Source organism: Neomonachus schauinslandi, chromosome 6 (genome assembly GCF_002201575.2).
Source record: "Neomonachus schauinslandi chromosome 6, ASM220157v2, whole genome shotgun sequence".
In the NCBI taxonomy this organism is placed as follows: domain Eukaryota; kingdom Metazoa; phylum Chordata; class Mammalia; order Carnivora; family Phocidae; genus Neomonachus; species Neomonachus schauinslandi.
In genome coordinates, this window is record NC_058408.1 from 74941735 (window position 1) to 74954163 (window position 12429).

At 42.3% G+C, this 12429-nt stretch overlaps 1 protein-coding gene across 2 annotated transcripts in view; it reads right to left on the reverse strand.

Annotated features, from left to right (window-relative positions):
- PRKG1 (protein kinase cGMP-dependent 1) overlaps positions 1–12429 on the reverse strand; it is a 1258435-nt gene that overhangs the window by 1165305 nt on the left and 80701 nt on the right. The window contains exon 1 of one of the 2 annotated variants that reach the window (XM_044915990.1): positions 4480–4821. The exons of the other annotated variant lie outside the window; for it this stretch is intronic. Within the exon in view, the coding sequence (XP_044771925.1) occupies positions 4480–4790 (311 nt within the window). The 5' untranslated portion in view covers positions 4791–4821. Of the gene's footprint in view, positions 1–4479; positions 4822–12429 lie in introns of those variants that run through there. 2 annotated transcript variants of the gene reach the window in all.

Sequence of the window (12429 nt, forward strand, 5' to 3'; positions counted from 1 at the left end):
AGTCTATTAGGACAGCGTTAAGTTGGAATTTAACTCCTCCACCAAAACAAGGGAGCTGAAGTTCCGAAACCGACTTCAGGCTCCATTCTCATCTCCGGCCCGCTGGCCTCGCTACGTAAGCAATCTGCCAAGCTGGTCTGGGGCATGAAAGATGATTCTCGATGAGACTAGTCGGAAGCGAGGGGGGAAAGGAAGTTGTTTTCTTTCCGAGCGGGACTCCGTGCCTTGGTGAGTTTTAACCGTCTGCTGCTTGGTTCCTTGAAACGCTCTCACCCAGTGGGGCGGGTTACCGCTCTGATCAGGGTTGTGCTGGTAGGAGGTGCAGGGCTGAAGGGATTTTCTGAGATTCGGAGCTTTGCTGATGGGGAACACTGGGCGCTCAGTGCTGGCGGCTGCACAGCGCGCGCATGTGCACACACGAGCCCGGAGTGTTCCAAACACGAGCCGAAATGCCCTCCTGCCTACTTAGAGGTTTGCATTCTCTGCGACCTAAGCTTGCTTTTCCTCAACTCCCACTATGGCGTTCTGGTGCCACCACTAGTTGCTGTCATGGTCCCGTGTGTCCTGTCCACCAGATGGTCCTGTACATCCCCACCACGCCCCTCCCATCCCCTGAGCACCTGCCTAGGTCAGGCAGCCCCTCAAATGCCTGGATGTCCACCTGACATCCCGATACCATGAAATTAAAGGGGCGCGATTCTATTCTCCCAACTTTCTTAGGCATCTCCTCTGCGATTGAACTTAACTCTCTACTTTCTAGAATACTTATTTGTGTAGCATGAACTCCTCGATGCAGGGCCTCGTCTCTCACACCTCTAACCCCTCAGGATAGCTGAGCATGGCAGACATCCCATAAAAGTATTCAACTGAACTGCAGGGCCCAGCTGGAATGTAATTGCTCCTTCTGAATAAATCTATGTTTTAATATTCTAACCATCTATGATTATACCAAAATTCTAGAATTCTCTCAACTTTCCTATAAAATTTAACATACAGTCTTTAGGAAGATACTGTTTCTCTAGAGATGTACTTGTGTCCAGGTTTAAAAGATCATGTAAGAGCTTGTTAAAATTAATGCCTTCCTAAAAATAAGAAAATCCATTTCTTTTTGCCCTCAGCTCTGCCAAAATATTTCACAACCAAAGAGTGAAATGTTACAAAACATATCGTTCTCTGAAATTCAGCTACCTCTGGGGTGAAAAGCACCAGCTGAACAAAAATTCAGAGACACTGACAACTTTTTATAGGAACTTAAGTCTATACAGCCCAAGTGAAATGACATGTAACCCTGGGACAGCAAAATGGAAAGGATTTGAGAATATTTACAACAGGTAAAGGGTTTAGATCAAAATACCAGAGACTAAATGTTCTGACCTGTTACAGAGTTTTCAGGAACGAAGTATCATGAAATAAAATTACTTTAAAAGTCCATAAGAACCATCCTGTATACATAACCAACAGACTATCCAATCTCATAAAATGGATATTTTTATATATTTTTTTTCATTTTTAAGGGGTGATTTGTTCAATTTATTTCAAAACATATGGCCTAATAGTTTTACATTCTCAAGTAGTTATGTGGTAGTAATGGAATATAGTACCAACTTCTACATCAGTTCTTTGCTTCACATTCCTAACAGAGGAAGGACTTAAGGACTATTTCTATACAGATGTGAAAGAAACAAAAACACCCCCCAGTCCTCCAAAACACACACACACATACACACACACACACAACGCACGTTAAGCAGGAGCTCCCTGGCTCTGACAAAGCATTGCCTCCCATTCCCAGCTTACAGGGAAAATTCCAAATCAAAAATGTTAAAAAATGATTTAAGTTAATAATTTACATTTTACAATATTTTTAAATGATCAAAAATCATTAAAATAAGTTTTTCAAAATTATAATCCTCAGAGGGCAATCTCAGTAAGCAAAATGTAACCATATTTGCATATATCAGATAACTGAACAGAACCTTAGCTAGGCAGTTACCTACATCTAGTGAAAAGGGAACAGAAAATTCACAGGAAAATGAATTTGAAATCCATTTGAGGCTATTCAGGTGGTTTCCTTTTAACTTGAACTCACAATGATCTGTGTGTGAGTTTAAGAAAGAGGACTATATATAAGTTGCACTAAAAGCGAAATATAAAGACATAAACACTTGTTGCCAGTTAGCCTGTATAATCAGATTACTCAAAGTGAAATAAATTGAAATTCGAGCAAGTCTTCTTTGGTTTGACAAGTTTTCCTAATTCTTTGTGGAGCTATCTGGCACAATCATTCAAATGACATAACGTATAATCATTTTGCATACAATGTAACTTCTCTTTCAAGAAAGGTACACTCTACCACTTAAGCCAATTTTATTCTAGTTTTCTTTATGTAAGTGTGAAAAAAGAACAGATGTTTTTCCAAAATTATTTAAGCTTGGAAGACATTCTATCCTTTTCTTCAATATAATCTTTCAGAATCACCAAAACCATCATGGTGATATCTTAAACAGCTGATTTCTTTAAAGCACATTATTAAATAAATATCAGAACGCACAGCATTGTTCCATAGATAAAATGTTTATTATAACAGAATGGTGTGAATTATTTGCCACGCTAATTTCATTTTCCACCATGGAAAAAAAAAATCTAGTTGTTCTACATGTTGAGCACTAAGAGATTTCTACAACTTACCCCATTCCTACAGCTCATTCCCTACTGCCTAGATTCCTTCAGATCTTCTCTGATCCAATGTTTAACTGGAGTTATCAGCTGGCTTGATCATGCTTCATTATAAAACCTATTAAAATGGTCTTTTTATAAAAGCAGAGTTTTCTCTGCGTTACTCCAGAGTCCTGCAGATACTAAAATGAGATCCTATGCAGTGCTTAAAAATGCAGAGAGCTGTCTTTGAGTTATTTTTTTATTATGCAAAACTTGTCCCAGGAGAGATGGCCATGTACCTCGTTAGCTAAAACAGGCAAGCACGTTGGGACTGCAAATTAATTTACCAGAGAAAGTTGAAGTAGATGCGAATCATTCAGGTTCCTAAGGCAAATCTAAGTCTACTGATTGGGGCAACTTGCTGAGGTCAGAATCTCTGAAATGTTTATCCTCACAGTTTCTTCCCTACACTCTGGGAGAATACAAACTCTGTCTTAAGCTAAGCCTGCATGAGGAACAGCAGAAGCTCTATGGGAACCAACAGATGTAGGTATAACTCTTAAGTTTTCAAAAGTATAATCAGTATGTGCTCGACAGCTCCCCAAAATCCGACAAATACAAATGGAGACAATCATGTATTTGCCCTTTCTCCTTATATTAATTTCTTGTGTCTGTGAAGTACAGGGTTCCAAGGGGGCTTGCATTATTATGTAACACGTGTCATCCAGCCAGTGTGATGTAGTTGGGAATAGAGTAGCAAAATCTTTCATTTTATCAATTATGTCATTACCTATTAATTAAAAATACCATCCCTTTGGGTGCTTTCCCTCACTCTATATTGATCTCCTGTTCCTGCCACTCTACTCTCCATAAGGTCTTTGCGTTGAGAGGTGTACAACAAGTTGGATTCAATTTTCCTACCCAAGTTATGAAGCCCACTGACATCAGAACATAGTTCTCTAAATGCAAGAAGGATACCAGAGTGGTTGCATCAGAAGCCAGGAGTAAGGCAAACAATGTGTTCACATTGTCAATACAACTAAGTGTACTTCTCACACTTGACCCTGGAAACATGCAACCCTCTTGATAGTCGGAGGCACCTCACTGGTAACATTATGCAAATTCCTTAAGGAAAACAAGCAACATTCTCCCTCGGATGGTATGAAAAAATATTTTTTTTAAAAAAATCAACAGACTGGGCTTCCATTTGCGGGCTGTAAATGCCATCCAATTCAGGAAATCAAAAAAAAATCTTCCCTTTTCTATGCGTATTTGCTTATTTTTGACACTTTGATGATGACAGCACATTCAGGTTTGAGGGGTACCGGCGAGAAATCCGGGAGAGCCACCAAAGCAGAGAAAGTAAGGGTGGTATCAGACGCATTTCATTTCAAGTCTGATGAGCCTGCATTTAGGATTTTCCGGCTGGGCAGGTTTGCCAGGGCATTTGGGAGATGGGGCTTTTTATTCCTCTTCTCATACTCACTCACTCACACGCACACACACACACACACACACGGCCGGACACACACCTGGGGCGCGTTCAAACTATGTGCGGTGGGTGGCATATACGAATGTGTATGTCTATTTTTAAAAAATAGCTTGACATCTGACAAAGACACGGAAGGCAAACGTAGGTGCAGCGAGTGTGGCTCTGAGAAACGTGCACAGCGCGCGAGAAGTGCCCATTAGAATGCAACATCTCTGAGGATGAGAACAGACATGGCAAGCGCGAGGGGCGGGGGCCGACACACAAGACAGAGACCCGCAGCTCCCCACCGACAGGGCGCCGCGCGGACCCGGCGCCGCACCCCTGCTTACTGTGGGCTCTTGGGGTAGAAGGGCAGGGTCACATGGCTGAGATCCTGGAGGTCGAAGGCGGTGGGCTCGGCGGAGATCGCCTGCCGCTTGGTGCGCGGCTCGCCCTGCAAGGTGCCGGCGCTCTGCTTCTGCGCCTGCTGGGTGGCCGGCCGGATCACCGAGCGGTACTTGTCCAGCTCGTTCTGCAGCTTCTGGATCAGTTCGTCCTTCTGATCCAACTCCAGCTCCAGCTCGTCGATGAGGGCATCCCGTTGCCTCAGCTCCTCGATCTTCTCCTGGAGCGCGTACTGTAAATCCCGCAGGGTGCCCATGCTCCTCCGGGCCGCCGGGGCGCCTGCCCGCCGCTGCCGCGCGCCTTGGGGCTTGCTCCCCTCTCCGGGCAACTTTCCCCAAAGTCGCCGCTGCCTCCCGAGTGCAGACGCTTCCTACTCGAGCCCAGAGCCAGCCCTGGCTTCTGAGCATGCCCAGTCCGCCGCTCCGGCGCCGACTTTCCGTGCAGCTCCCACTTCCCGGGCCGCCGGAGAGGCTGAGCGCGGGGCCCGCGAGACAGCAGGTCCAAGCCGGGACTGAGCCGAGGCGCGGCGAGCGCAGGGCCGGAGGCGGGCGCAGGGCGGCGGGCGCCGGAGGAAGCGGGCGCTACGCCTGGGGCGCCTGATAAGCCGCGCGGCGGGGCGGAGCGGGCGGGCGCGCCACTTCGGGGTGTGGAGGTGGGGGACACGCTGGGGAGGACCCCGCGCAGACCGGGGAGGCGCCAGCCGGGGCACCCGCTCCCCCCCCACCCCTCCCCGCCGCCCCGGCACCCCGGCTTCGAGGCCGCTGGGCTACGGTCCCGGCCGCGTCCTCGGGCCGGGCGGGCTCGGCATCCGAAAAGCTCTGGGGTCCGGAGGTGTTCTGGCCGCCGTCCTCCCCAGCAGAGGCTCCCGAGCTGCGTGGCCGCGCTCTCCCCTCGCTCACGCCACCCTTCCCACGGGGAGCGCCTCGCACAGGTGGCTGGAGAAGAAACTTGCCTCCCGCCGCATAGAAGCCCGCGCCCCGGGGGGGCGGGAGGGTTCCCTGACGCGCAGGTGCCTTTGGGGAAGGGGCGAAGGGGCGGGGCTTCTGGCTCCTCTCCCCAAGTGGGGCGGCTCTCTCCCGCCCCCGCCAACTGCCCCCCTCTCCGCCCCTGCCAAACTCACACGAAGGAACTCTTTTCAGGTCTGGGCCGGAGAAGGCCGCTCAGCTCTCCCTCCCACCTGAGCTAGTGTCTTCCGAAGAGTTTCTGGCTGGGCCTCGCGTCTTCCATTTGCTTAACTTGGGGTGGGGGACCGGAGGGGGGTGGAGGGGGGTGGGAAATCCGTGCCGAGCTCCAAAAAGTCCATCCTGAAATTGAACTGTATCTTTAAAAATATTCCCTCTGTGACAACCAAGCTGTTAGAAAGGTCTCCTTACACTTGAATGGCAAGACACAAACTGTGAATAGGAGGGATCATGAGGAGAAGGGGGAGCTCAGATGGGTTGCAGAAAATTGTGCTATATCACCCCACCTCTACCCATCTCCCTCATCCCCGCCCACTTAGTCTTTCCTAAAATGATGACAACTAGGTTGCATCTCTTCTGTGGAAGGGGGATTCTCCCATCATCTGAACACATGTTTACAATCCACAAATGTTTACTTACTACTCACCTAAATTCCTAATATTTAGCTAAATCTTCACCAACTCATCCAACTTTATAGCACCTTTATTAGCAGCCCCCTAATTACTATTCCTGAGCACTCAGTGTTATAAACCAGTGCTCTATTTGGCCATTTCTTAACACTAAAAGTCGACAGAAAATACATTAAAATCGAATTGCAATCCAGAACTATTCCCTGGAAACTAAACTTAGCCAAGAATGAACATATCAGTCTCCAAAAAAAAAAAAATAACCAACTAAAATTGCTTTTACTTTTGAATACACAACTTTTTCTATCTGAGCTAAGAGAAGAAAGGGAAAAAAATAAAAACCCAACTAGCCAATGGCACATTAACCAACTTTTTGATTCAAGGTGTATCTGTTGGGACACCTGGGTGGCTCAGTTGTTAAGCTTCTGCCTTCCACTCAGGTCATGATCTCAGGGTCCTGGGATGGAGCCCTGCATGGGGCTCCCTGCTCAGCAGGGGAGTCTGCTTCTCCCTCTCCCACTCCCCCTGCTTGTGTTCCCTCTCTCTCTGTCTCTCTCTCTCTGTCAAATAAATAAAATCTTAAAAAAAAAAAGTGCATCTGTTTGTAATTAGAGGTGTGCATGACAAAGGATGTACAATCCTAAACATTCTTCCACTCAGGTCATGATCTAATGCTCTTAGCACAGGTGATGTAAGACACTTCATTTTTCTGCTTTCCAACACAGACATTTTCAGAAATGCATTTATTTCGGAATGTAATACATAAAGTAGATAATCCTTGAAACAGCTTCATTGGTAATGAACAGACCATGAGTAACTTACAAATACTGACATCAGTGAAATAGTTCTGAATTTTTTTAACTAAAACTAAATCAAGCAGAAGGTCTGTGGCTTTGTATAACTGACTCTATCCTAAAAGAGAGCTTCTGTGACAATTTCCTTGTCCCAGGCAAAAGGCCAAGTTCTTACTTTATTTAACCTATGGGGACTCTTCCATGGGAAAATGTTTAAAACTAAATGCCTTTTTTCCTATAGATCTATATAGGGGTCCTTGAGGCCAAGAGTTTATGTCTAGAAATAGAAGCAATGTACAGGGGATATCTCTAGACAGTTGCTAAGCAGGGTTATGTTTTAAGGTTCATTTGAGGCTTAAATGGAGTCACTTAATGTCTTTGGGCAGCACAAAGTAGAGAAGATTCTTCATTTGTAGAAAGCCTGTCTATCTTGAGAGTCAGAAGTCTGTTATAACACATGCAAAGAAAGTAAAACGGCCAAAACATAAGACTGTTACAACTGACTTACACTTTTAAAAAGTATTCAAGGTATAAGGATGTATCAGGTTATATTAGCCTATACTATGAAAAGAATAATTTAATTCCCCCTCACTTTATAATTACATATGCAAAATCCAGAATTCTCGACTTTTCCATTCTTGAGGTCAAAGTAAATATTTTAAGTAAGTTTTGCAATGATGTTCTTGACTGGTTGTTTAGATCTTAAGGGGCCTGGTTTTCCATCTCAACCTTTTGAGTGATCCCAATCTTTTTTTAAACATCTTTTGTATTGTACTTGGTAAATGCTGGAAATAAATTTTATGTGAAAAATCAAAGTCCCGTAGTTACATTTCAACAGACAAATGTACTATGTGTCCCATGGTAAGTTAAGTTGGCTAAACTATAAGATCAGAGATCTGGCACAAGTCTACTTTCTGCTTACTAGGAAGTGAATACACAAATCTGAAATGGAGTGGAGTGGGATCTACTGAGCTCTCCCACTGCCTATATCATGGGGTGAGGTCTCCATGGTAGATGCTAAAACACAGAGCAATGCAATGCTGAAGGAACTGAGTTCATACTCTAGAATTCCATAGTCAACTCACAACTGGCTCTTTAGCTGGTCTCTCTTTGTCCCCGCCCTAAGAGGAGCAAAGTTCCACCAGTAGCCAGACCCACCTTGGCATATTGATGTGCTTCAATTTTGCACCCATCCCTCATGACTAAGAATACATTGTATCATGCCTTCCTGATTCAATCTCACAACCATTTAATGAGGCATTCAATAACGCAGCTTCATAGTGGCTCTTAAGAAAATAAAGTCTGTAGAATTTATCATCCTTCACGAAAACCATAATTAGCCTCAAAAGGACACTCATCCGAGTGTCCATTCCACTGATGCCACATTTCCCGGAAGAGTCCTAAGTATGAAATTTTCTTCTGCCATTTCATGTACGTATCTTGAGTAGGAACAAACAAAACACGGCTGAGCTTTTTAGGTGATGGAAGCCACCCCTTATAGAAAACTGCTCCAGCTAACAAGTACCTCTAAGAAACAGGAAAGTGATCATTACCAGTAGACATGCTGGCATGCTCTAAATTGCTAATCTTCATCAAGGCCACAATAAAAATAACTTCCTTGAACTCTTAATGCACGATGGGCACTGTTTAATGCAACCCCACCAGGGAGTCTTTATTATTACTTCCACTTACATTTGAAAAAATTGGAGGCAGGGTATCACCCACCTAACGGATGGCAAAGCCTGGATTCAAATCCAGACCAGGGGATACAGAGTTCAACCTCTGACTCCCTGCCCCTCATTTTCTTCTGCAGGACTTCCAACTGTTGTTAAGGTCTTGACTCTCGATCCAGAGAGAGAAGAATATCCTTAGCATTTTTACCCTGACTTGGGGAGGTGGAAAGAGGAAAAATTTGGAAAATTCTGAAAGAGCCAGAAAGAGAACTTTTAGAAGTTCTTCTTCCTAAAATTGTCTTCACTCCAGCACCATTTCATTCCTGTTGAAGGTGACTAACTTGCACCCATCTATCTGGGATTGTCCTGATTTTAATACTAAAATCGCTTAGGACTATCCCGGTTTTAAAGCTAAAGTCCTAGGTACCCCTTGGTCCTGGACCAACCAGGACAGTTGGTCACCCTATTTAATTCAGGATTGCTGGACCTCCTTACTTCATCAATATTTTCAAATTTTGCCTTCGAAGTTACAGACAGAAAAGTCAAACTTAGGCACATTACAAACCCACTTACACATTTGTTTGTGTCAATATGTTTTAAGGAAACAATCATCCTATTTCAATGCATAAGAAGATATGACAGAAACTGTCTTTGGGCTATAAGGGCATGAGTCAGATGATAGAATTTTAATTGCACTTTGATAAATTAGAGACTTTAGGTTCTCCTTTTGGTTTACTGTTTTTATAAAAATCTGGACTTCAGACATATGGGCTTTCTATGGATAAAGCACAATAAGTAAAGCACCTGCTATCTGATTAACTCTTACAGAATTAGATTATTCTTATGACTATATTTGGTGGTGGATTCAGTCATCAGGAATCCATATTTAAATGGATATAAGTAAAAATTCTAATGGTTTGGCTTGTTGAAGTTAAACTTGTGTGCATGATAGGTTCTTCATGGAAAAGAAAAAAAAAACATAAACCATTAATGATGAAAAACTTACTGCAGAGATTTGGAAAGTAATAGTGCATTGTACCATAATTGCTAATGTACTTAGAGTTTAATACCGAATTAGTGTCATGCCTAATATCAGTTGAAATGAATTCTTATATTCCACAGCTTAAAAGGATGGCATGTTATTACAGAGCCTGAAGTAGTGTTCATGAAAACCCATGCACTGTCTGCCAAAAAGAACACTTCTCTGGACTCTTCAGGAAGCTGCCCATTTCCAAATAATGTTTCCAAATAATGGAAGAAATGAAATGTTTTTAAGGAGAATGGAATTTGGGTTTCCATATTTTTTTCATGAATGGAGAATTTTAAAATGCATAAAATGGAATTTAAAATATTTTATTCACGAAATATTATTTTGCTACATTTTAAACCCAGTGAATGTATACATGAGTATGCAACATTGTAATATCTCTCCTGTTTGACTAATAAATTTATTTTCTCAGTCCTATTTCAGTGATTAATCTCATATATAAATGCACATCATTTCATAAGTTAATGCATCAGTATTCTCCACAAGATAGTCAAAAATATTTGAGAATGTAATTTTGCATTTTGATATCATATTTGAGAGCATATTTGATATCATGTAGCTTATAGAAGAACAGCTCTGAAATCAATGACTTTCGGTTGCTGCTCTTATTTTAAATTGCATTTAATAGCAAATAAAACTCGGCCATTTTCAACCTACATGTTTTGTAATCAAAATTGAAAGTAAAAACTAAAACTACATTTTGCTAGTGAACTTACTAAAATCGGTGAAGTGGGAAAGTACTGAAGATGTAAGAAAGATAATAAAATAGAAGTTTGAGTGAACTGGGCTTTTATCGGTGAGTCAAATGAACAGATGAGGCAACAGAAAGATAACAAGGCATTTGTTTGCCCTGTGAGAATGTCAGCGATCTGGAGGACAGGGGAAGTTGCAGGCAAGAGCAAAAATACTTAGTAGGGAAGCATCCAGAGATCTTCATCCTCATGAACTTAATGGCCAAGTAAATAGCACCTAACTTCAAATTCAGAAAACTCTTGATATTGTGACTTTTATATAATCATCATGAGATGGAAATCCAGAAATCCATCTTTAATGGTGGGCAAATGAAGTGGTAGGCTGGTAAAGCAAATGGATGTCATTCTAGGGTCAAGACATGGGACCTGATGTTTATGAAGGCATTACCCATGGCCCAAGAAGAGAAACCCAAGTTGGGGCCCAGGAGACACATATTTTCACTATGCATTTGTAACCAACTGTAAAATTACCAGTCACCTTGCCCAGTGCACATTTTATTTAAAAGATTCGGTTAATTTCTCCCTGGTCCAGACTGTATTTTTTAAAAATCATTTTTCAAAGCACAAAGCACAGGCATTTGATCTGGTAGGTAAGAATGCCCCATATAAATAAATATCAAATAGAGACCTTTTTTACCCTTTTTTGGTATTAGGCAGAATATTCAGTGTCTGTCTTGAGTCACTGCATTATGTAAGAATGTTTTTACTCAAATATCAAAGTTAATTTGGGGAGCTATTATGGAAAATTCATCTAAGTTTTCCATAGAATACAGTACAGCCAAAATTCTAACCATCTATCTTTCTTAGAAAAGCATCTATGTTGAATACACAATTTTAAGTGGAAAAAATGACAGGGAAATCTTCAAAACATTTATTTGTGGAATGTTAAAAGCAATTGCTGCTGTTAGGAACACAGAGAACTTGGTGGAAATTGCTTATTTTCACTCTGCAGTTTCCACTGATCAGACCCTCTATCCTTACACAGCAAGTAACATTCTCTTAGCAGTCACAGCACTGAAACTTACCTGATATCACAGCATTTCTTCATGCACTCCATTATTTAATTTAGTTACTTTCTGCCTCTATCATCAGCACTCACAAAATACAGAGAACTAAAAGACTGTTAGCACTTGCCTGGGATGAACATGTCACCCTTTCCCACCTGCAGCCAAAAAAAAAAAAAAAAAACAGAAAAAACGTCCTTATTTTTTACTCATAATGGATATCACAGAATTGTAGATGAAATGTACCACTGAGATTATGTAATTCAACATCCTAATTCTAAATTTAAGGAAATCTAAAGGCCAAGGAAGTCAAATGACTCACCCAAGACAGAAGCAAGTTTAGAACCCAATTATGCCCATTCCCAGCATCCTGTTCTTAAAGTTATGCTATTTTTTCACTTTGTGCTTTATGATTAGTGCACACTGAAGCCTGATTCAGTTCACATGAAAATCCCACCTATCTCTTCATAGGTGATAGTTGTTAAGGCCAACTGAGAACACTTTAATTTGTGCAGAAAACAAAATATATCAAAAGGTCTTTAAAATATCTAATTAGTTCTATTATGCCTCTCCTTATACTGAAACCGTAAGGAACTTGTTCCATGGAGAGGTACGTGACATGACGTGCAGGGGTGTGTGTGTGTGTGTGTGTGTGTGCGTGTGTGTGTGCGTGTATACATTTGCACATGCTTCAAAGTCAGGCATATGCCAGAGGTGTGAAATAAACCACACCCTCCTAATCAACCCTCATTTATGTCAGAGTAGAGGTGAGCACATGAGGTGGATATACCAGGGGAAATAGAGGGAACCACCTCGCTTACTTTTTCATTTTTCAGACACAGCAGCTCAGGTCTCCTCCCATCACAGCGTTTTAAAAGTCTTTGTGATACAAAAGTCATCATTACCAAGACAGAGAAAATTTATCTCCCATTCGTACAAATTAAAAGGTAACACACCTTTACCTTTGTAAAGGTAACATAGAACTTTCAAAATATAGATGGTGATACTTGTTTGAATCCCTGAAATCCTGTAATCG